At 34.9% G+C, this 25,859-nt stretch overlaps 1 protein-coding gene across 5 annotated transcripts in view; it reads right to left on the bottom strand.

Moving 5' to 3' along the window:
- Positions 1-25,859, bottom strand: part of NLN (neurolysin) — a 36,237-nt gene that overhangs the window by 9,166 nt on the left and 1,212 nt on the right. For 2 of the 5 annotated variants that reach the window (XR_008842600.1, XM_056514452.1), the window contains exons 2-10: positions 20,548-20,601; positions 14,806-15,062; positions 12,436-12,584; positions 9,242-9,349; positions 6,931-7,033; positions 6,094-6,254; positions 4,757-4,892; positions 2,293-2,659; positions 717-918 (exon numbers count right to left, since the gene is read on the bottom strand). Coding sequence is in view for 4 of the 5 variants with exons in the window: in XM_056514452.1 (XP_056370427.1) it covers positions 717-918; positions 2,293-2,659; positions 4,757-4,892; positions 6,094-6,254; positions 6,931-7,033; positions 9,242-9,349; positions 12,436-12,584; positions 14,806-15,062; positions 20,548-20,601 (1,537 nt within the window). In the remaining variant the exon portion in view is untranslated. The remainder of the gene's footprint in view (positions 1-716; positions 919-2,292; positions 2,660-4,756; positions 4,893-6,093; positions 6,255-6,930; positions 7,034-9,241; positions 9,350-12,435; positions 12,585-14,805; positions 15,063-20,547; positions 20,602-25,859) is intronic. The other 3 variants (XM_056514454.1, XM_056514453.1, XM_056514455.1) reach the window with 3 other exon arrangements.

The raw sequence follows: 25,859 nt of genomic DNA, 5'->3' as shown, positions 1-25,859 counted from the left end.
TGCGAACACTGACACCATCTCTTTCTGAAATACAAAGTTTTCATTAGGCTAATAATAAATTTATCATCTGGCAGTAACAATTTTGCATGTAAGTAAAAATGAAAACAGAAATTTTACAACTTTATTGGTACCTTGATGGAAAATCTGAAACTACTTTCAGTTCTTTCTGGTCACTGCAATAAACCTAAACTTTCAGACAGGAAAAAAAATAAAACAGCTTAGGCAAGACCTATTTTATGTTTATGATGTCAAGAATGACAGGTCTCAACAATACTAAATGCCAAAATGCCGGAGGACATCTAGCTTCAGAAATTATTTTCGTTCCTAGGTATAGCAACCTTTTTTGTTTCTAAAACCTGTTTCATAATACTGTACCTCTACAAAACTAGAAGGAATGAAAAGCTGCCTGAACAAAGCCATGACTGAGCATCTTCTTCACTTTACCTGTACTTGTGGTGAGTGAATAGACTCCTGCATGATGCAAATGCAAAAGTACTTGTTCCTACAAAAATGTTGTGCTTTTCATAAGAAGGTGTATTTATTGCTGAAGTTTTATATAAATATTAAAACCAAAACCAACCTGATGCTTCAAAAAATAACCAAAATTCTGCCTATGTACTTTCTTAAAATTAGAAACAACCAAAATTGAATTATACCTTGCTTTGAGACAGTGGAGAAAGAAATATGTCTTACACTGGAATAGAAACATCACTAACCTGTGCACATATCTGATGCATTACGTGACCAAATTCATGGAAGTAAGTCTTTACTTCATCGTGTCGCAGCAATGACGGATGATCCGATGTTGGCTTTGTGAAGTTGGTTACCAGAGCAGCTACGGACATCAATCTGCTGCCATCAGAGAGAAGACAGCTGGGTTGGAGACCAAAGCAGGCTGCATGCCCATACTTTCCCTCTCTGTATAAAAAAATATATCAGACACTGTCTTCAAACCACAAGCCTGCTCACCAGAATGAAGCTTATTCAAGAACAGGGACAATCTGTCAGTGTCTCTAGACAAAGTTTTACACAAAAAATGTACATCTTTTAATGACTTCTTAATGACTCAATAAGTTAAGAGCATAAGAGGAAAAAAAGTCCCTTCAACTCTCATACTGAAATTGCAATATTTCAAAATTCGCAGCAGCATATACAAAAATCTTTTTATTATTGAAATGCTGAAAATATTATATACTTCAGATGTCAGCTGTGTTTTAAACTGCTACTGAACAGGAAGAACTAGGTTATGTTCTCTGATGCAACTTTTTTTTTTTAATTACAGGAGACAGTACACTTCATTTTCATTGTGATGCAAGAGTTTAAAGGAAAGCTATTTTGAAAATTGTGCCCTAAACTACTCAGTTAACTACTCAGATTAAGTCAGAGGAGTCTTACTGACACATACCTTCAACAATTTGCATGATATACATAAAGTGGAAGCAGGTGAAAAGGTGAAGGAGACACGTATGTTACCATAAAAAAAAAGAACAATTTTTGTACTACTATATATATTGAGCAACCTAATCTTCTTAGGCCAGAAAACCTTAAATCAACTTATATTAAAAAAGAATGGCAGCAAGTTTATAAAATGCTAAATACTAATCTAAAAAACCCTATGCCAAAGCAAAAAAAAAAAAAAAAAAAAAAAAAAAAACCAGTTACAAATAGCCAAAAAGGACTAGCTCAGAATAAATCCTATCAAACCAGTCTAGTCTCCTAATCTTTGACAAAACACAAATAATACTACAAAAACAGCTAGAGAACTACAGAGATCAACATGGAAGTAAATCTGAATGTGTGCTCAACAGGAATCTATTCTTGATATTGATCTACTTAATTTAGCAGTCTAGACAAAAAGGTAGAAAATACACAATGTGTAAAGAGGAAGGAACTGGGATAAACTAGGAACTCTTAGCAGACAAACATACTGAGCAGGCTGCAGTAACACTTCAATAGAAATGAAAATTAAAACCCAGTTGTAAACTAGAAAGAAAAGTTCTCAGTTGCAAAAAATTATGGACAACTGACTAGAGAGCAGTACTACCAAAAATATGAACAAAGTAGCAGTGCTTTATAAAATGAATATAAGCAAGAAATACGGAAGTACTTAAAAAAAGTGAAAAAAAAAAAACATCTGAACACAGTCCAGAGGACAACTTAATGAACACAGTATTAATTTTGTCAGTGGAACAAATATTTCTTTCCAAATGCATTTAATTTTAACTAAATAAGCAGAAACCCATTAAGAAAAATCCCATTTTGAACAAGTAAGCAAAATACTAAGTTCATTACCTGGGGTAAAGATCTAAATAGAACTGTCCTAGCATTTCTCCTGTTGATTTATCCTTTACTGTATAAAGAGTAACACTGTCATGCCAAACATGAGCACTTTCTATTTGCTCAAATTCAAGTCCCAGCAGCTTCTGGTAAATATTCAGTAAGCCTTCTGTAACAGCCTCAATTGGGAAGTATTCCTTCAGTTTTTCTTGATCTATGGAGTACTTCAGCTCTTCAGTTTTGCTCATGTAATAATGAAGATCCCATGCGTTGATTCTTCCGTCATAATCAAAGTTTCTTTCTTTACATTCCTTCTTCTTCAGATCTAGAATGAATTGTCTCTCTTCCTCAACCAAAGGCTTTAGCTTTTTACTCAAATCATCTGAAAGAAAGATTGCCTTGGAGTCAGCTTCAATGTTCCTTATCTATTCCTACATATACATTCAATGATTCAAGCACATACTCCAGAAGTGGGTGTTTTCTATTCGTTCACCAACAGCAAGTGACATCCGTGTTCTTGTCCTAAGAAGTCTTAATTGCAGACATGCTATAAATGATACAGCATTCCATGTAGGCCTAGGAGGGGTGTGAAGGATTTCGGTAAATTTAGACTTTTTCAAATAATACATAAATGAAAAGTAACGCTAGATACTTACGCTTAAATCCTTTGATTTTACCTCATGTAGTTTCAGTATTCCTTATACATTTCTTCAGCAACAACCAAAGGCTACAACTACTGTTAGTTACTGGAAGGAAGTGCAACACAAAATTCAATACTTCTAGCTATAAAAGTCCTATAAAAACGCAAGAGACCAATAATTCTTGCCTATATGATGGCTGGCTTCTCCACTAGCAAAGCTTCTGGATATCAAAGTCTATGATTCAAATTTTTTCCAATATCCTCTTCTTGGACAATGGCATCATAGCACCATGAAGCAAACATATTGAATATAAAATATTTAAGCTTACTGACACTTCCATACAGTACATTATGTACTTATTCCCTTGGAAGTATTTCTGGTTTATCAGAAACTTTTTTATTCATTAAAAATTCACATTAATATTCATTGCCGATATGTAGTGTAAAATTTAGGAATTGCCACTTCTGTTTCTAGGAAGGCTGTAATGCACTAAATGCATTTATAGGATTGAAATACTGTTTGCAGCTTGTACTTTGCTAAATTCAGAATACGTCATAGGAAAGAATGCTCTTCTTCCTAGATGTAAGATCAGCTTATGAACATTTGATTTAAACATGGATAGGAAAACAGTAGAGCAAGACATACATTCGTGCTTGTAGCTGAGGATATATCAAAAGAACTAAACAAAAAGTGACAATTAATTTGATGCCTATTCTCCCTCTGTGAGATTACCATGAAGCATGATGTTTATGAAAAGAAAAAGTTATGAAAAGTATCTGATCTCATAATGTAAAAAACAGCTGCCAACTTATGTGTGCCAGCTTCAAAATAAATGAAAGAACACAATATTACAATAATATAATGGACAAAAAAGTCTAAAATACTTCAAGTACATTTAAAAATCCTGACATTTAATAATAAATCAAAAACAAGTATTTTTTACTTGTCAAGTATACTGAAACTGGCATTGCCAAATATGGATCTGATCTCATGAAGGAGCATTTCAGGAGAAATGCAACAGAATTATGGGTTTAGAAAGAGGAACATTTAAACGTCTTTACTGAAGCATAAACACAGAACTCCCACTACCAGCAAACATACCTTATTTTTGTACTAATTTATTTGGGACGTTACTTGTATGATACATCAATATACATTTCTAAGTCGTGTTAGGACACAGTAATAAAGGAACACATACTAGTCAGTGGAGCTACCAGAAAGCAGAGGTTAGCTCTACATCTAAGAGTCCACTGACATCAACAGGATGATTCTAAACTCATTCATAAACTGCTATGTTTAAAGTTTTCAAGATACCTTGATTTTCAGATCAAATTCCATTACAGGGCTTTTGAATTCCAGATTTAATTCATCACTCCAGATACAATTTTTAAATTCAGCTCACAGAAGCTGCATCATCTGATAAAGTAAAGTTTTGTTATACTCGATGCAGCTGTATCAGAAAAAAGCACCAAGGCTACAAATGCACAGAAAATTTGGAACGAAAAGCTGCAATTCTGATGCTGCCTCCTGAACAGATAAAATTACTTAAGCTGCACATTACCTAGTTTTAACTGCATTTTGGGGCAGAGAAAAGCTTCACCACTTGCTTTTACTGGCTGTCACAAAGCAGTTATTCTCAGAATTTGCCTTGTGCTTCCTGATTTGGAACAACTTCATTTGTACAGCTGTGATCTAAAAAATATACATGCCAGAATAGAGGCAGCCTCTGGCTAAACCTCATGGAAAGTGTGACCCAGTTATGTATTTCAATTCATCTTGGCTGCAGGGACATGTTAGTACATTAAATATACAAGTATTACTTATAGATATGAACAAACCTAAGAAGTTTGTTACGTTATCCGTGCTCTTGGCAGTGTTTACCTCCAGGACAAAGTTGGCATGTGTATTATAACCAAGAAGCTCTGCTACTTTTGCCCTTAGTGGGAGCAACTGCTGCAGAATTTTTGTGTTCTCCTAAAAAAGAAAGCAGGCAAATTTGTAAAATGAAACCAGAAATCACATGTTAAGGAAACAATTATATCATTTTCATATTAAAATATAAAATAACCTAAGTTTAGCTACATTCCTGGAATATTTTTTCTCAGTGTTTGCAGGTAGCTGGTTTTCTAGTTGACCTCATTCATTACACTCCTTATTATAACAAATTATCTTTTTTAATTAATCAAAACATACAGCATTTTCTTTTAGGTTGTGAAGAGTTGATTTCCTTTATCAATCATTTACATGTGAAAGACAAGAAGGAAATTGCTGACACCAGGCTTAATTGCTTGTTAGTGATGAAGACAGACTGCTAATCTATTATGCCAACATTCGAAGCTAGTTTGCAAATTTTCCTCTTTTGCAACTCTAACAATAGTAGTCAGAGAAAGATCTGAAACAGGAAACCCCAGACATTGATCTAATGTGCTGAAGAATCCTCAAGAACCTGAAAACATAACTGTGTAAACCTCTAGTTCTGGAAAAGTAAGATTTGTCAGGGAAAAAAAACCTAAACACTAGATTCTAAAACTGTCACACTGTTTTATCATTAAATCTCTTTAAGTGTGTTGAGTTCCTGGTGCCATTTTATCTATCTTGTATTCATCATATTTCCAAGCATTTCAAACACAAAGCTCAACTCTGCTATTGCTCTCTAATGCATGGTTGTTAAAATTGTCTGAATGACATATCCTCTGCCTTTCAGTGCTTTTTTTTTATTTTGTACCTGTCTAGTTGTGCACATATGCAATCTGTTAATTTAACATTTAATCATCTGTATTTATAATTAAAACATGTGCTTAAATAACTCTATTCCAAAGAATCCCAAAGGGCTGCAGAAGCCACCATCAGACATCCTTTTCAGAAAGAAAAGTGTCAGTAAGCATCTTTAGAACACAGTAGGGATATTTCACAAAGGTTCAAAATCTCACTTCTATTTACAGAACCATTTGAACATGAAGATACATACAAATACACACACACAGAGGCAAGTAATCATCTCCTAAGGTCTCAGGACATCAGAATAAATTGGAGCAAGGCACTCTTAAAGATTGTGCTGCTAAGTTTTGATTTCAAAATACTCTACAATGTGCAAAACTCAAACATAGCATTTGAATGTTTAGCTCCATTTTTCAACTCTGTCACTGCACTGTAGAACAGCCAGTACACAACATACCTCTTTGCATCTTGAGTTAAAGGCAGACTCCATTACTCTCCTGGTTTCTGAAATGCAACACTTCTTCATAACAGGAAAATAGTGGGGATACTTTAAGGTAACTTTATATTTGTCTTTCTCAGTCTTTTCTAAACTGTTAATAAAGTCATCAGGAAGGCCATCTATAGAAGACAATTTAATAAACAATGTTTACTGAAATTATCTGTTCCCCCTGTTTTTGTGAGTCTGTTGCATTTGTTTTGCTGCAATCTACTTTGACATCAGAAATCTCCACAGAAATATACCTCCCTTTTTACAACTATTTGTTAAAACTTTTTCAAATTCAACCAAGCTAAAAAAAAAACTGGAAACACCTGAGAGCAGAAGAGAAATACATGTAAGGCCACCAGATAAAAGCTGAATAACATTAAAAAATCTGAGCACATTTTCTGTAATGCCCTTCAGATAATGAATCCCTCAATTCCCTCTCACATGAAATCTCTAGCTTGGTTTAAATTACTGAATTAGTTAAACTTTACTGTAGCACTAAAAAAGCTTTTCCAATAATTACACAGGGAATTGCTTGATGATGACTGAGAAAAGGGACAGAGTAAAGTTATGCTAAAGAAAGTAGGAGCAACATTCTAACTTGATGCAAGGCAAAAACCTCAGGAAGCAGAAATGTATGAAGACATCATGAACACCTGGAAAAGATAACTCTGAATTGATTCTGGAGAAGGACTAAAAAGGAAACAGAAAAGACTGGGAAACAGTCAGAATTTCACTTGATCTAACCATCACACATGGAATAAAAAACAGTTACTCCAACAAAACTGAAACAGCAAGCATCCTACTCACCAAGTTCTTCCTTAGAAAATACAAGGAATGTGTTTTCCTCATTCAGGTTTTTGTTAAAGTCTATACACAGCTCGTTCAATTTTTTCTTCATTGTCTTTATTTCCTGTATTGGGTATAAACTGAACTTAGTGGAAAAACAAAAACCAAGCTGGCAATTTTTATCGTCCACATGAATAATATTTCATTTTTTTCAGATAGGCTCTCTACTAACCAACAGTAAATACCAGGACTGAGCAAATAACACACTGCAGGTAGCATCATACTTCACACCCTGTCAGTCTTCCTTTTATGTTTGTTTTGGTTCAGAGCAATATTTTGGTCAGGGGCTACCGCTCCCATATTTTAAACTCATCTTAGAGAGCATTAAAGAGATTAAACACATTCACCCAGCATTTTCATGTGCTATCATGAAACTATTTTCTTTTATTTGAACAGCTAAATTACAATTTTAGGTGTAAAATTATCTATCGAAATCGATGAGAATGAAGAGAGTAAAAAAGCATGCAGTCTACTCAAAAACACTATTTTGGAATCTTACAGGTATGGTATGACAGAAAGAAGAGCTCCTCTCACAACAACATAGCCATTCCAAAACCTATTTTTAAACCTTGATGGTCATATTTCTGAAGCATTTTCTAATATATCTCATAGCAAGTTTCTACATGTTCTTGTCAAGTTAAAATAAACATAGTAGTTATCAGTAAGAGAATGCACATCAAATAAAAAACTAAATATAATTCAACTATTGTCCCTTAAGGAATTTAAAAATATCTTTACAGAAAAATACCTTTACATGAAAATACATATCAAACTGCTCTCACTAGCAGAAGGATGTGGATGAAGATCGATTGCTTTCTACAAAGGATAAAGTCTATTCAACAGTCTGAAATAAAGGTCATAATATACTCAGAAATATCACTCCGAGTTTGAAGATAACGATGTTGGCATCTGTAGAATACCACAAGATAAGGGCTAGTGTGTTTGTCTCAAACACCAGTAGCAGGGTGGCCATGGCACCAGCCAAGGACTGTAGGTAATAACAGCCAAGGACTGCTGGCAATAACACACTGTGAGAAAGAACAAGATGTGACTGGACAAGGGGCCATACAGAGGCAGGACAGCACTTTTCTGGGACAAAGGTCTTTGATCTACTTCCTGGAGATAAGCACAACTCAGAACAGCACAAACAGAGAAATGAGGTTGAGCAATAGGTCTGGAATGTAGAGGGGGGGAACGAGACCACCAAAGGCCTCCAAAGCCTTCTGACCCATTTCCAGAACAGTGTAAAGAACAGACTGTGCATGATGACTAATTTACATAGAAAGTGCAAACTTTTCTCCAGGGCAAGGAAAGCCTCTCTATAAAACAGTTTATAAAAAAGCTTCTCCCCATCCAGGCCCAGGTGGTGCTCCCAGAACTCTGGACATCTAGGCAGCTGTATTGATGCTGGAGGCATGAATGGTGATGTCTCTTTCTCTTTCCCCCTCTTTAATTAATTTATACCTCTGTCTTTTTCCTTTCACTCTATACCTTTTATCCAAAACCCACTCCCATGTGCTTATGCTAGGTCAGGGACTAACTTACCAATTTCCACACCAAGTATATAATTTACTAATAAAAATTTGTAAGTTTTTGCAGACCCTCTAATTTTGTTGCTCCTTTGAACCACAAGCATCTAGATGGATTTTGGGTGCTCCCTTCCCATTAAGGGTGGGATGGCACAGCATCTCAGATGCTGACAATTTTACTTCCTGATTTTCTGAAGTTACAATTGCTTTCTAAGTCAGTTCTCCCTTAATGAAGGAAAGTTTCCAGAGCAGCTTGTTTTCCCCTCTAACCTACTTTATATTTTTTTTTCCAGACGAAATGTTAAAATCTTGGACACATTGTACAACATAAATTAACTGAAACTAGTGTAGCTGTGTGTTTGCAACAGTTATACATACTTTTGAATAGAAGTGCAGACTTCCTAGTAACATTTTTTGAGGTCTCTTCCCTAGGAATCTAATTTACGCATTCTCTATAATCATAATATATAATAAAATGTTTTCAGCTAGGTTTCAGGCCTATGAGGTGATGCAGACTTTATTTACTGTGTATCCTGGGTGTCTATCAGATTAGTTTAAAAACCTTTAAACCTAAAAAGTTTAAAGAATGGATCCGGAAGTAAGAACAGGTAAGATTAGAGCAGTAATTCAGCAGGTCCAAAAGCATGAAGTTCAAATATACATTTAGTACAGCAAATCAATCATAAATTTATCACTTCATAAGTTTGTAACCTTTGCTTTATAAAGAAATAGTCCATATTTACTTTCTGCACTTCTTTAGGAAGATGGAGTCCATTTCTTCTCCCCACTTGAACAGATTTCTCTAGATAGCGCTTTGTTTCAGGCTTTACATTTTCAAGATCACATGTTTGCTGAAATGACAGTATAGAATAATTGAATTTTTAACACACTCTTAGCATTAGAAGCATTAGAAGGGTTGGAACAGAGTTGTTCTTTAGAAGACTATAGGGAACATCCTGGATTTTAATGCGAAGAACTTTCCCAAAACAGTTATCTCACACAATAGTATTCTTATATTCATGTAGAATGTTTTTTTAAATAATAATCTTTTACCAAGTGCCTCAGCACATTTTAATGCTCTCCTAATGGCAAGCCCTTTTAGCTTACAGTAAAGTGCACTTAAGCTTTTTTTGTAGGGATAGCTTTCTTTTACATAGTTGAAGAAAATCAGTGCTATAAGATAACACTGTACCTGAAAAGTCAGAGGGATTGCAAAAAAACCCCCAAAAGATTAGAAGTGTCACTTAAGAATATCAGATGGCATAAAATTTGAGTGTATTTGTTTTCTCCAGAACTACACTGTCAGTGACAAAAATAAAACAGTATCACAGAAAATTCTGAGTTGAAAGGGACCCACAAGGACCATCATCCTGAATATACTACACACACAAAATTTTGGAACTTCTAGAACTTTTAGAATTGTTATGGTTGATTATTTTATATACCATTTCACACTTGTTTTGGAGAACCTTGCTACTTCACTCCAGAAAGAAACCTTCAGACAGAGGAAGAAATAAAACCCACTTAAAATTCCATGAACAAAACCTGAAGCAGCTTTTTCTATCAGGCTATTTCCAGAGGGTAGAGAAGACTGGCAACATTCTTAAGCATGCCTCTACTAGTCAGCACGTGCACATGTTAGGAATAACAAAATTTAAAATTATAGTTTCACTACCAAATTCACCTTTATTCTAGGTCTCAAACCTCAAAATACAAGTTTTGCAAAGAATAAGATAGGGAGCATATTGGACAACATAATATTATACAGAATTTTTTCTCCTTAATGTGTGGGGAAAAGAAAGTGACTACATTATTTTAATATTTTCTTAAATTAAATGTAAAAACCTCAATCATTTTCCTCCATCAATAGCTCTTAAATTAAGCGTCATTTAGAAAGAATAGTATGGTAAATTCAGAAAAGTTTAGTCCCCATTAAGGGGAGCTAAAGCATTCTGCATGTCACTATGGTCAAGCAGATTTGCTCATCTCTTCGTATGCTGTGTTATAAATAACATGGAAGTGTGAGGGCCCTCATTCTCCTCACTCCATTTTAATCTGGTCCCATGAAGGACCATGAAACTGAATTAATCTACCTGAATTATTAAATCCCCAGTGAGGCCATGAAAAACCTGATTTAATCCAACTGTTTACTGCTTTTTTGAATTCAGCCGAAATCTGAATTCTGCTTGTGGAAGTTCTTTTTTCATGTGTTCCTGGAGCCTGACTTTTTAACTAAGAGTTTCTAACAGCAGGAGGCATTAGAAATTTAGCAAAAATTAACAAGAACTTTATGATTTGGAAATAGCAGTATTTGAACAGTCTGGCACTACTGGAAATTTCACATTTCTTTGACAGCAAAACTATTACTACTTTCACAGTTATTAGAAGTGGATATATATCCAAAAGTTGCATTTCTGGCAGAATAATACTAAAACATGCTTGTATGCTGCAGTTCAGAAAACTTTCTAAAAACTTAAATGAAGACTGAGGCAAAAGTTCTGTTATAAAGATCAAAGATAGCTGCAAGGGAAAATTAAATAGGAAAACACCAAATTTAAAAAAAAATTAATAAAGTAATAGTAGTGAATAAAGGCAGTTTTCACTACCTCCTGTCAGATAGTCCTGTATATTAAAAATAGATATGCAGATGTGTTAGATTAATCCTCAGTGTATCTGTGTATTCTGTAGTGGAGGATGGGGAAAACCACAGTAGATAATACATACAAATCAAACCATTTAATTACTAGCAACAAAGCAGGGGAAGAAGAAAAAAAATCAATATAAAGTAACACAGGGAAAAAACACAAGGCACTATCTGCCAACACACAACAGAACATACTCCAAATGGGGTTATTATATACATCCACAAATATGTAACAAGAATACCCAGCTAGAGGAGAACACTTGAAAATTTCCCTGGAAAACACAGCAAAAGAAGACAATGGTAATGGAAGGCACTTTAGTATGGTTCTACAAGCATTATTCTGATTCCCAGTCAAACATGCAAAAACCACAAATGGTGACTCCAAGAAACAGGGCTCTGACATCTTATGAGCATTCTAAGAAGATGGGGTTGAGAGGAAAAATTCACATCTAAACCATAGAAAATAATTTTTTTTTTTGTATCACATTGGATAGTTTTCTTGCATTATTGCACTTTTAAGAAAATTATTACTTAACATCACCAGACATATTGGAACAAAACCAAATATTCTTTCTGTTTGAGCTACAAAATAAACAGTAAAAATGAAGAATATGAGATACCTATAGGTGCTCAATTAAAATACAAGCTAAACAGAAACACAAAAGGGATAGAAACTAGTTGAACAGCAAATGCATCTTTTAACGTAGCTTTATTTTGTGGCTGAAGAAATAGATGAAGAAGAGGATACAATGTTTGTCTATAATTAGCTGAACAAAAATGCTAATTTCAGAGGTCAATCTCATTTATATGTTCTCATTAACCTTCATAACTTAAAATAACTTTGAAATTTAACATTCTCAACTTTTTCAATAAAGCAGAATTTCAGTCACAAATTCAAAAGCAGTATAAGCCAATGTAAGTACACTGCTATATTGCCTCTTCTCTTCTTTCCCATTAGGAACAAGCTCAGGCAGTAGAATACAAAAAAAAAAATCTTTCCTAATAGGCTTCCTTCTTTTAGTTTAGATTCATTGTATCAGTTCTTTGGAAGACTAGACAAAAGTCAAAGCTATTGCAATGGAGAGAGAAGGATACACGGATCTAGATATAAGAGGCAAAGAGTAGGAACAGCATGATACACTGTTTTCTGTTGTATAACAGTATCCCACTGGAAAGATTTGAGTGGCATAGACAGAGAGGAAACAAAGTCATCTTGAAAAGCATTGTGCATACTAATTAATTTTAGATAAATTTGGATACATTCACAACTTATGCAGCCCTACTGTTATCTACCTGTAAATAAACAATCTTCTGAAACACGTCTTCTCTCATGCTCATCTCCACATCAAAATTTGACAGTTTTTTGTCAGCTTCTGTACTTGCTAAGCGTATCTCTTTGTCAGGGGAGACGTGCTGGGGAAAATCCAACATGCTTCTTTCCACTGTTAAAAAAAGAGGCCATGAACACAGAAGGATAGACATGCTTTAAGAATAAGGAACTTTCCCTCTTCTGACATTTATAAATACATAAGAAAAAAGTATCCAAAGCAACATGAAAAATAAAGTGATTACAGATAATATAAAACTGAATAGGTGAAAGAACAAAATCACACACCATTGTAACAAATAAACATTTTACAGAAGACTTCAAAACCCCAAGACTAATTATCTCATCATCTTCTACAAGATCAGCTGAATGGTATATAAATACATTAGAAATGCTTCATCTTCCAAAAGTCATGTAAGTGAAGACTGACGTTTTGTAGCTGGCACAGATGCTTCCATGTTAGCATTAAACTTAGAAGCTCTGAATCTTTCAAACATGCCCATCTGTCCTGAAGTTATTTTTACATTGTTATGAGCACAGTGTCAAATCCCCATCTACTGTACTCTTCTGCGTTTAAGGAGAAACAACACGGCAAACAGGAAAGATGCTGTCCATGCATTCTGAACTTCTAGAGATTGGAAGCTGAGTAATATTAATTTTTTAGAATATACTTTTGAGATTAAATAAATCCTTGCCATTAAAGGAATAACTTACAATGACATTGAATATAAATCCTAAAATAGAAATTAATTTCCTTCATTAAAAATCAAATTATAGTGTTTACCTCTCCAAAAGTAGACATTAGAGTAAAAACAGACTAGGCTATTTTAAAGCTTTGTAATTTTATGTGATGTGCAGTCATTTCATCAAGCTCCAAGACAGATTCAAAAATGCAACCATGAGCATGTGATTCCTCTTGAAGTCCATAGGAAACGTCCCCTTCACCTCCCCCTCTTATGCCAAGATGTTTCAAATAAAGGGAGTTTTGGCAGCTTCCAAGTGAAATTTAAGGTCTATTGTCAACTTTCTCTTTTTGGATAATAAGTTGCAGTTACCAGGGTAGGTCTTTTATGTGAAAGGGACACACAGGCCTTAAATTCCAAGGTTCTTATGGAAGTCTTACTGTGGTATTACATCCATCTCATATTATGGGCTGTCTCACAGCAGGTCATGACAATTCCACATAGAGCTTTGAAGATTAGCATTATGTGACCGACTACTGCAATAGTATATAGTGAAAAAAAGTACATCTTCCATCAAGTCTTCATGGCTATGCTGAAAAGCTGACTGCCACTGTTTTCTGAGTCAAACACAGGTTTTCCTTCAGTAAAGCCTTTTGGTGAAAAGATTTGCAATAGTTATACCAAATTTGTATGTTGGTACAACTAAGACTGAATCTGGCAGCAAGCTTTTTGAATGAAAATTATTGTCTTTCTGAGTGTGCCAGAATAAATTGCAGACAATTCACTGGATGTAAAATTTTAAGTAATGTGAAATCCAGACTAACAGCACAGTATTAATCGTTTGAGATGTCAGTTGCACTTTTTTGCTAGTGAAAGATTTTCTTCAAGCTAAGGTGGCTGTTTCTAGCACCTCTATGGCTACTGTAGAATTTTTAAGAGCATTTAAAAGAATTTGACATCTGTTACTGTCATTGTTTTATAAGTAAGATAAGTAATGCAGCCACCACACGAAAGGTTTTTCTCAACAGACACCCAATATGCAGTTTGTATTTTACCCATCTCCTCTGACAATATTAACAAATCAACTGAATGACCTGTGTTTGACCTATAAACCTCACCCACATATTGGTATGGCAGAACAACCTGATGTGACTGCATGACCAGCTTCTCCCTGGATTCTTCAAGATTTCACAGGCCACAATTTAAATGTGAGCAAGTTAAGAAGCCTTCCTTCAATTGCACATACAAAAATTCCTCACCATCACATTTTCTCCACTAGCAGTTTATGAATGTTTCCATGACTCCATTCAACTTGCCTGTGTCAAGATTCTGCAGTGTCTGAAAAAAACACTGCTTACCACTGGTAATGCATTACACATACCACAGACATTGCAGCAGTGTAGGCTGCACATGGTTGGAAATGTAACTGTAGAAATGTGGAGCTTCACATGCAAAACCAAAACAGGTGTCTAATGAAGCTCTCTGGTAGGCCTTGAAAGATTATTAGGACCAGAGGACTCTTGAGAGGCCTCTGCACATTCTACACAAGAACAGCGGGAACCAGTATTGGAAGCAACAACTATGTTTTCTCATTGTTTTCTTATGTGCAGATGTAATGCCTCATGCAAAGAAATACAGAAAACACACACTAACCTGCATATTCCACTTCTATATCTGCCAAAGCCCGTACAGTATTTTCAAGTGTTACTTCTTCACTTTCAAGCATCCCGACAGTGTCATACACATGCTTTGTCTTCCTGATAAGTTCTTCTGTTCTTGTTCTAATTTCCTCTGGTGATAGGTCCCATCTCAAAAGGTTTCGTCCCGATGCTATGTATGAAGTAGCCCTGAGCTGGCTAGTAATTTCTGCTCCTAATGTCATTCTCAACACAAGCCGTGGCCCAATGGACCTGAAAGTACAAAAATTATTTTTGCACTGCAAGATTCCAGCTCAAAATACAATTTATAGTAAACATTAAAAAAACAGCATCAAAATATTTTTAGAAGGAAGAATAAAATGCTTCTTAGAGCTGTTATCTGAATCAATTTAAAATAAATCTGTCATCTACCTTTTCCACTGGTGTGACTAAGTACAAACAGGGACAAAAACTTTGGTATTGACAAAACCATACAGATTAAGTTATGATTCAACCTGCTAAGGAAAGTAGCATTGCAGTTACTGGACTCTACAGAAATAGACAGTGCTTGAACCATCAGTGAATAATGTTATTGCATCTGTATCATTATCTAGTACTAATATTTTTGAAGTAAGGAATAAAACCTGCATAGTGATTTGCAGATCACAAAGAACAAGAATTGCAAAGTTGCACAAAATAAGACATAAAAATAAAACTTAATAGTATTCATCATAGCAAATAATTTTGTATTTATACAGGATGTCTGCCACATAATCAGTATAGGAATTGTTACTCATCTGCAAATTTATTCCTTTAATTGTGTTGGATTTTAAATTTTAAATTTTAATTTTTTTCACTCTTTCACCAGAGGAAGTACATTCGTTTACTCTGATTTATTTATTAATAATCTATCAACTATAGTTCTAATTAATATTATTTCAGCTTCTTTAAAACTAAGCTTGCATTTAGTAGTCAAACTTGCTGCTGTGTTTATCATCATAGGAGGATCCTTGGCTGTCAGAGACTTACTATCTGTCTTCCTATTTCAGCCACATAATTTAAAAAAAAAATAAGCACATGTTGTTATGGTAATAATGACAACTTAAAATATTCTACCATAACTAAAGAAATACACAGAGATCTGCCAACAAAGGGATGTTTACTTAACACTACTTTACATTAAGTAACTTTTTCTCTTAACACTTGCCATGTACCTATATTGATTTTATAGTAAAACCTGTCTGGTATGTGCGTAAGTGCACAGAGAGGTTTTGGCATACAATGCAGGGAGCATGCATAAAAGACAGCTAATTTTAGCCTGAAGGAATATCAAAGCAGAAGAGTGACATGCCAATAGACTGAGAAGGGCTGCATGCACAGCTTCTGTTTGAAGGAAGGCAAAACTTTTTGTCAAAAGTCTTCCAATTCTATATTAGAATTTCTCTAGAAATAGCCTTACCAAAATTACTTGATGCAAGACAAAAACACAAGACAACATTTCTACCTATGCTTTTTGTTGAAACTTTATTTTACTTGTTGCCATAAATTCTTCATATTTTCCCAATACAGTTAGGTAAGTTGTTTACTTTTCCCTTTAGTGGCATATAGAAACGTCAAATGTCCAGAATACTGACGAGTTCACTTTGAAAATGAAGTGTGAATAAAGAACATTTGTTCCACCTCTGTTCTTTTTCTCTGATACCAACTGAGTTCTGGCACTAAAGCTTTAGTAACTTCTCCACTAAACTACGCAAAGTTTGAATTTCAAATAGAAGTTTAGGATAAATGAAGCTGCTGTCATGAAAGTGAAAACTTAAGTAATAACATTCTCATAATGTCTTAGTTTTCCATCTCCAAAATCTACTGAACTTCACCCTGAATCTACAAATCCATTAAAGATCAGTATTTCATTAAGTCAGGAACACATTCTCAGTGGACAGAGAATTTTCTGACTGAGTTTTTCACACACTGCTAGCACAGGTCTGGTTAAACCTCTTGGGAGGTAAAGGGGAAGCTCCTCAGAAACACGTTCATGGCTCTGAACTCTACCCCACACCACCCATAGCCAAGAACCTCAGAAAGACTACACAATGTTTCAAACTGAAGTCAAAGTAAAAGTAAAGTGGAGTCACAGAAGAACAACAGCCTGAGCAACATAAAAGTATGCTAAAGTGAAGGATACTAAACAGATATTCTTTTTAAAGAGACCTATTGCTTTCAGTCATTCAGTATCTTCACCTAGAAATGCAGACAATACAGCCCTGCTACTGACCACTTGCATATCATGAGAAACAATTACTAAAACAGTCACAGCACCAACATATTACATCAATTTCAGCCTGTCCAACAAGATTTATTAATAATTAATGTTGGACTGAGTTCATGAACAGGAATGTAGGGTCTCAGATTACCAGAGAACACTGTTTTTAAATACTAAAAAAATATGCCACCTGATTTTCTTAGTATATTTGCTAGTTTAATTAAGACACTTATTAAGATACTTATAATTTTGAGAGCTGTATAAATTATTCTCACAAATACCGGCAAGTTGTTGACTACCTGTTAGAAACAAGAAAACACAGAACTGCCCAATTTTGGAATGCTGATACTTTGTTTGCTTCTGCTGATAGGAAGATGCAGCCATTTATGCAGATCAAAAAGGGCAGTACAATTCAGAAAGTTTTTCTAATTGGCCAAATGAGATGGTGGGCTTTCAAAAACATGATTCTTCAAATAATCATTTAGAAGCATGTTGCTACCTTGCTACCAATCACTCAGACTGTACTAAGAACCAAATTAATTGTCATCAGCTTAATAAAATGCTGTGCAAGTAAATATATATATATATATGCACAGGTGAAATCTTGGCCATTTCTTTCATGGCCTAGCATTCTGAATTATTTTTCTACATAAAACTATAAATAAATAAGTTCCCAAAACTCGGTGTATCAGACTGCAATATTTTAATAACTTTGCTCAAAAACAAAGCAAAGAAAAAAGGCCAAGATCAAAAATTATAAATTGACTACAAAGAAAATTAAGAGTATAACTAAAGTAATATGAAGCTCAAAAATACTCCACAATTACATTTGTCATGCTATCAGAGAGAAAATATTAAATTGTATCACTAAGGGAAACTTAAACTTTCAGATATATAACTGGAATATAAGTTCTATTAATAATGCTAGGAACCAGATGCAAAAACAGTTTTCTTCAAACACTGAACCAAGCAAGTACAGATAATATTTTAGACTTGCTTTTGTTAAACAGTACCAATATTACAGAACAGCCAACTACTGCTTGCACTGAGCAATCAGAAATTGATTCAGTTCAAGTTAGATGGAAGGATGTTGCCTTGCATAGGCTGTCGCTAATGCCTGAACTGTTTGGTTCAAACTGTTTCAGCCATCACGCTCAGTTTTCTCTGGTGTAGTGTAGAACATAAGAGGTATGTGAATAAGCCTGGGTTAAGTAAAAGGCTCACGTCCAGCAACAGTATTGTCTTAAGATATTTCTGTCAGTTTTCCTCCCTCTGTTGCTCATTTCTGCCCCTGTACCTCACTCCATCAATGGCATCAGCACAACTGTTGCTAGGGTCAAACTAAGAAAATATTCAGGACAGCATATAGCTGAAAAATAAAGTGAACCAAAAACATGCAGGGTGACAGCTTCTTACCAGCTATTCAGTGCCACCACCCATTTGGTGAGTGACTTCAAAACAGCTGTGTTGGCCTAAACAAAGTCTAAGTAAAGTAAAAAGTGTCAGTAGCAACCAAAACTTGCACTACTGCTAGAAACACATATGAAATAATGAATTTAGTTTAGCAAAGCGAGTCTCAAGATGATTGCTGTCATTAAATGTACCATTTAAATGTCCTAAAGTAAAAAGAGCTATTGATGTTGAGGCAATTCAGGCATAAGAACAAGTTAGAACAAACTGGCCAGGAACACACGAAAGCTAGAATTGCAATAGACATTTGAAACCATCAGGCAGTGAGATTCTGAAAGAGATGACACTAAGTCCCAGTAAGTAAAAACATCTCTATTTATAACATGCTGCTCGACCAGCTTATAAAGTGTATTATGTTACGTAGTTACCTAAGGTAGCATGGGACTAGATTCGATCATCCCAAATGCCCTTCCAGTCCCTGTGCTTCTGTGAGGTCCTTCAAAACTAACACAACTTTATTTATATTGCATTTTTACAGTAAATATCTAACTGGCCTCTGTTGGAAACTTGCATTGGCCTTTTTCTGGGGTGAGTCCTATGGCATTTAATAACATCAGTGGAATGACATACAGGGCAGACTGAAATATTTTATGCATTTGTGCAGTGTTGCATCCATTTAGGAGAACATCAGGAGGAAAGGCACACAAGGTTTCATTTGGGCTTTTAGTTATAACAGAGATTAATACACAGTTGTTTTCACATATTATGGTGAAAACAATTTGTGAAAACAGCTAATCTGCCAATCCCAAAAGCAGTAAGAATGGTATTTTCTACCAAAAGCAGAGTAAATTGAATAACACTTAAAAACTTAGTAGTCACTTCTAAAACAGGATTTTAAAGAAAAAAGCAAAGCTTGTAAGTTGCAGACTGTAATAATTGCAGAATACCAGGTAATTTCTTTTACCAATAAATCTACAATTTGATTACTTGCTGCTTCTGGAAAATACAAATTTGATTTGATTATAGAAAAGAGAAGAACCTTATAATAGTCTATTACAGAAATATAGTGGCTAACATAACTGCTGCAAAGGCAAACAATGCAATTGAACTTACAGACTTGATTTTTAACCTGTGCAGTATCTTAAACATATTAAACATCTTTGTAAATCTGGTTTTGCTTAGAAAAATTTTCTGTGACTGAAATATGTGCCAAGCAGCCTTCTGTTGGCATGTTCCATTAACACTATTAAAATAAAACAAGAAAATCACAATCTGTGAAGAAGCAGCAGGGAGGCATAGCACCAGCTTTAGAAAATACAGACAAAAGCCAACATGTTTCTACTATTGAGAACCACTATATAACACATTCAAGATTTAAGTCTGCTGTCTCATTTAAGTCTGATTACAAATTGAAGAATCTTTAATGGCACTTTCAGTTTTCAAATTATTCTTCACCTAAAGAGTATTAGTTACAATAACAAGTATAATTTTATAGACTGAAGTAAATTAACTAATGTATTTCTGGGAAAAATACATACAGACCAATTTATTGTACTTGCAAACACATTTGACAGCCTCCATGCAGCCACACAAAAATCAGAGTATATTGGATTAATGCAGGATGGAAAACTACATTCTCTCCCAACAAAAGACCTTCAGCTTCAGAAAGTGAAGTGAGAACCAAGATTTTAAAAAGAAAGATAGAGGGGTGTGTATGTGCGTGGTGTGTGTGTGTGTGTGAGCAAATTCAGGTAATTTAGTCATCGAGTTCTTAAATACTGTAATACAAATAAATACAGTTAGGCTTTTCTTGCTAGACCTTATGTATACATTCAGAGGACATTCTTATGGATATTTGTAAGAGCAGATTTGCAAATCACAACTAATGCCATGAACAACTTTTTCAATCAGTAACATACAGTATCAAAAATGCTGGAGTTCAAATTCAAGAGAAACGTTTTGTCTTTCTATTTTTTGCAATAGCATATCTTAGCTAAACAATATTCCTGGTCTTCCAGACTGCAGGAGAAGCAGTGCTGCATGCTGGAAAGCAGCATTGTGAATGTGAAAACTGTACCCACCACTTACCTGCAAATTAATATCCACAGGGGCTCAATGTTTTGACTCCACCTAGTGGCCTCACTAAAACGAAAAACAAAACAAAAAACTAGACACACCCAACAAGGCAATAGAAAAACTGTCAGTTTGCCTCAGGACAAGCTATTTGGTACTTGTGTAGTATGCCATACATTAGCATTTCCCTGGAAGTCAGAGTCAAGTGCTACCAAACATATACAAATGACAGCAGACAGACATGGTTTAAGTAACGTTTTTAACAGTCAAGCCTCACATATAATGGAATTTTTAAAAAAATTAAATTAAATTAAAAAGGATTTCAAAACTAAATCACAAGTATTCAACAGCATCTAATATAATGTACATTACAGTTGGTCTGTTTCACAGGATGGGCTTTATAAAAAATTTAACAGGCCAAAATATGTCTATTATTTAAAGATCCTTAGGTTTTGCTTGAATTTTAAATAAATTTTCATATTGCTTGTAGTTTTGACATACAAATTCAGACTAACTGTGTATCTTACAGTAAAGCAATGACAAAATCAACCAAAATAAGAGAACCGAATAGAATAAGGTAAAAGCAAGAATGAAAACAAAAATTTCCAACACAGAACTCACAGAGTTAAATGGCTCAAAGTTAATCACAGGGCAACATTATTTCAGCTAAGCCAAAGGAATGAAATCATAACCCTTCAAAACAAATCATCACTTTTTCCTGCCAGACAAGCACATATGAAATCCTTTTTCCATTTCACTTCTTTGTCTCTCATCTGTTTGGCTCTTAACAGTATATGGAACATTGAATACATGCCTTGAATTCCTGGGCCATTTTCCTTGGAAAAGTATTTGGCTCTGTGCCATAACTGTGTTTGGCACAGACATACCTTACAGTAGCAAAAGGATAGCATATTTAATACTTCCTAATTTAAAGTTCCATAACTGCCATTAGAAACTGATTTTTAAGCTACATTTGAAGAAACAGAAGATCTAACAGCTTTTGACACTAAACCTTAATTTTGTCACCATACCATTCAGAAAAAAATATTCTCTGCAACTTAGTTTACTGTACAGTCCACATTAACTACACTTTTAGCTCTTCCAATCTAAATGAGCAAATAAAAAAAACCTACAAGTCATGCAAAATATTTAAAAGTCTTTATTGATACATTCATTACCCTCAGTACTCATGACCTTACTATGTGACAAGAAATGTTCACTGGTTTTCCAACAGAATTAACATCAGAAAACTAACTGAAAAGGTGCTCCATGGCAGCTAACAGATAGTCCAGAGCTTAAATAGGAAATTAAACCAGTGTACTTGAACATGACACAATTACTTCTTCTTGCCTTCCCCCTAGTTCTCTCCAACAGTGTTTCAACAAAAGGAATTTGGAAACTGGTCTGATTGACTTTCATATAAGGAGGTGATTTCCACAAAGTAGTCTGTAGTGGAACACACAGAAATGCTAGAGTATGGTTTCTGCAGCGTCTGATCTCTAAAATTATGGTATCCGTGGTTCTAGGGAAAAAAAAACAGAACAAAATCCAAAAACCAAAAAACCACCAAACAAAAATCCAACATACCCCCAAAACCTAAATCATAGATTACTAGTACTACTAATTTAGGTTTCACAGCATTCTGTGAACTGTATCCATTGTGTGTCACAGCAAATCTCCATCAAACTTGCCTGGAGGATCTTAGAAAAGAATATTCTATCAACACTTGCATGCAGACAGTAATCGTACTATATTGAGTCTGAGGGACAAGGCATTAATTGAGGTTGTCTCATTGTTTGGTTCCACTATCAGGTGAACTGTGGAAACATGGAAAAAATTGCTTTTAAGGTCCTACAGCGCTCTCAGGTGCAGCTGCATAAGCATATATCATATTTCCATCATGACAGCCATAAACAGCAGGTGAAGTGCAGGCTGTTTAGTGCAAAACACACTCCTAGGATAGCTCAGTAGTTGAATGCAATCAGCTAATGCATGAGAAACAAGCTTGCTGACTCTATCTGAAAAAGAGCTGGTAATGCAGGACAGAGAAAAATACTGAGAGTTTGTAAACACTTTCTCTGATTTATACCCAGTTCAGTCTTCCATTTATTTGATTTCTTGCTAATCTTGTCTCATACAGTCAAAGCAATGAGAAATGTTTCCTTGCTATCACAAGTTAGTTGAAAAACTCTGTGTCTTCACAGCAGATGATGACCTACTCTACCTTACTTGCTTACCAGCTTAAATCAGTCTTCCCATCTTCTTGATAAGGCAGTGCATTATGAACATGCCACGCTCATTTCAGTGCTTGCAAAATCCCAAACAGCCTCCTTGACACCACAAATTAGGAAAGAAAATGAAGCCTGTTTTCTTCTCTGGCTTTTGAGTGAGAAGTGATTTAGTAACAGAGTGCTTCACAGGCTGATTACAGGTTATGTGAAATATTAATATGGCAAAGAACTTTGCTTATTCAATGTTCCACTGTAGAAATAAAAAGTGTCTGTTTGAGATGGTATGAAAAACACATATGCCCAGTAATATTTTGCTCAGAAAGAAGTAAAATTACCACCATCCTCACCTAGCCTTCCCTAATCTAAACACAGATAACATTTACTGAAAAAGAGTCTCCTCCACAGAGAAAAATGCAGACTCGCAAATCTACAGTTCAGTTAATATAAGCTATTTTACTTCCTGGCTGTTGACCAAAAGGTCCTAAAGAAACTATGCTGCTGTGAGATGAGATGAGAAGGAAGATCCTCTTGCAGGTAAATGGTTTTAAAAAGTAGGCTGTTAAAAATGGCTGCTTATTTTTCTGAATGGAATTATATGACCTGTGGAATCTTGCAGGGTTCCATGCAGGATTCTGTATTCTTTCATGTCTTTATACATCATCTACAAAAGGCTGAGATTAATAAAGTGGCAAAATTTACTAATGATTATTTACTCATGATAATGCAGTGTACTGAAGAGAGCCACGAAAAGATGAAAAAGAATGTCGCAACACAGAAAAGTTTAAAACCACTAACAAAGTGAATTTCAGTCTTAATAAATGTCACACACTTCTGACTTTACATACACAGGAGGAGCTGTGAGACATCTAATCATTCTGGAGACAAAACAATTCCACAGAAATATCAACAAAGAAGCAGCTGCAAAGAAAGAAATTACAGGATTAAGTAGAAGTGGGATAGAAAAAAAGAGAAATTCCTTATACCACATACATGAAGCAAATGCATACTACATGCATTTCTGATCCTCTGAACAGTTAAACTCTCTTGTCTTCTGCTCTCCCACTTGCCAAAACCTTATTCTACAAAGTCATGATGACTCAGAAATAATGACAACTTAGAAACAATCAGCTCCATTGAGCAATGGACTCCACTCAAAATACAAATACTATCTAGACTGGGATTCTTTGTAGAGGGAAAAAAAAAACCACACAAAGCATAACTGAGGAAGAACTTCAAAGATCTAAACGATTATGAAGAGGATGGAGAGAATGAACAAGGATCAATTTTTAACCTGTAACTTTCAACATAACCAGCAAGAGACTTTTAGGAGACAGTTTCAATATAGAAAGGTATAATTGGACAGATTTTTATACAAGATCATACGAAAAAAGCAGTTTCGTGCTAGAAGTCCCTAATTCTTAGACTGTTCTAAAAAGATAATACTGAATGTACACATAATCTTGCATGTTTTCTAAGATACCTCATCTGTCATCATGATTTCTGCTGAACAAAGGGATCATGGGTTACACTTTTGGACTAACCCAAACTATTCTAAAGAAATCTTTCCAAGCCAGGCATTTCTTGCTTTCTAGTGAGAATGACAGAACAGGTATGTCCTCAAAACACATAACATTGCTTAGCATGACCTAACTGGTGTTTCACAGGTCAAATAAAGTCCACAAATGCTTGCCAGCTCAACACCTTTGTCTCAACCAGTTCAGGAAATGATTCTGTTCTGCAAATTCCATCTAACAGACAAACTGCTCTTCAGGAGCCTGCTGTGTTTAGAAAGGTGATAGCTGTTGCTTTTGACCACAGGAAAAATTGCTGCTGCAATACACTGAAGAGTTTATGCAGTCCAGAGATCATAGGGAAAGGCAAAAATGTCCCAAATGTCTTGTTCGGCCTTTTGCCATTTCTGAGGTGTCGGACCTGATACTTCAATGAAAGCAGACAGATATACTATTATTATAAGTATGAAATAAGAAAATTACTATGAAAATTCTTTCCATTTCTTTGCCCTCCACTGTCATGTCTCCTTCTGCCTTTTCCCAATCTCAATTTCTTGCTGGTTTTCTTCCTCAGCAAGAAGTAGATAGCGATATGACAACATGAGAGTGTTCTTTCCACTTTCTTTCATTACATTGATACCTGTATATAGTACAGTATGTTAGTACCTGTCTCACTCGTGTATATGGATTTTCATACTCAAAACCCAATTTTGAAGATTTTCAAAGAAATACCCCAGAATTCATTAATCCAAGAAAATAATTTTAGGACACCAAAATTATTTAAATCAGTATGTCTTCTTTTCTTTTTTTTTCATATATAAGAATATTCTCATAAAGTAAACAGACTTCTACACTTAATTAATCCAGCCACTTTTTTCCCCAGTATTTTATTGCATTAAATCTAAATCTTTAAATCCTTGAATCTAAGTGAGAAAAAAAACTTAATTGGAACAAGCCTCCTTCTGCAGAGCTGCCTATTTTAACCAAAAGAATCAAACCTTAACATAATTTTATTTAATGTAAAGCATAATACTTGACACTTGCTAAGAACTGTTATTTTTATCTCATGTTAAGATGCCCTCAGGAAAAACAGAAGATGGGACAGAACCTATTCAAGATTTCTGTGACCAAATCCTTAACTTCTGAAAGTTAAGAGGTCACTATGACACGTTCAAGAATGCTGTCTTTCATGAAATAATTATTTGGGCGCACTGAGATGATGACCTGGGAAAAAAAGTAACAATTAATGAAGTGCAGTAACCGTTCCCCATTCTACTGATCTTTACTTAAGAAGGAGGTATCTCCATTGTCCAAATGCAAACTGGAACCAAAGATAAACCTTTTATCTAAAGAAAAACAAAAAAACACCCCTTCTTTCCTTATTTTTAATGGAAAAATCTCTAAGTCAACAACAACAGTGAAAAATACCATACAAAAAAAGGAATGTAAATGTAAATTAGGAAAATAGATGTGCACTTTATTTAGCACCAGAAAATAAATCACTTAATTTTCAATAGTAGCAGGAGCCTTATGAAAAGAAAATGCACTGATCCTTATTTTCTATTTGCTATTACCCCTCAATCCT

The sequence above is a fragment of the Oenanthe melanoleuca genome, chromosome Z (genome assembly GCF_029582105.1).
Source record: "Oenanthe melanoleuca isolate GR-GAL-2019-014 chromosome Z, OMel1.0, whole genome shotgun sequence".
In the NCBI taxonomy this organism is placed as follows: Eukaryota; Metazoa; Chordata; class Aves; order Passeriformes; family Muscicapidae; genus Oenanthe; species Oenanthe melanoleuca.
Note: the sequence above shows the minus strand (reverse complement) of the source record. Positions and strands in the feature narration are given on the sequence as shown.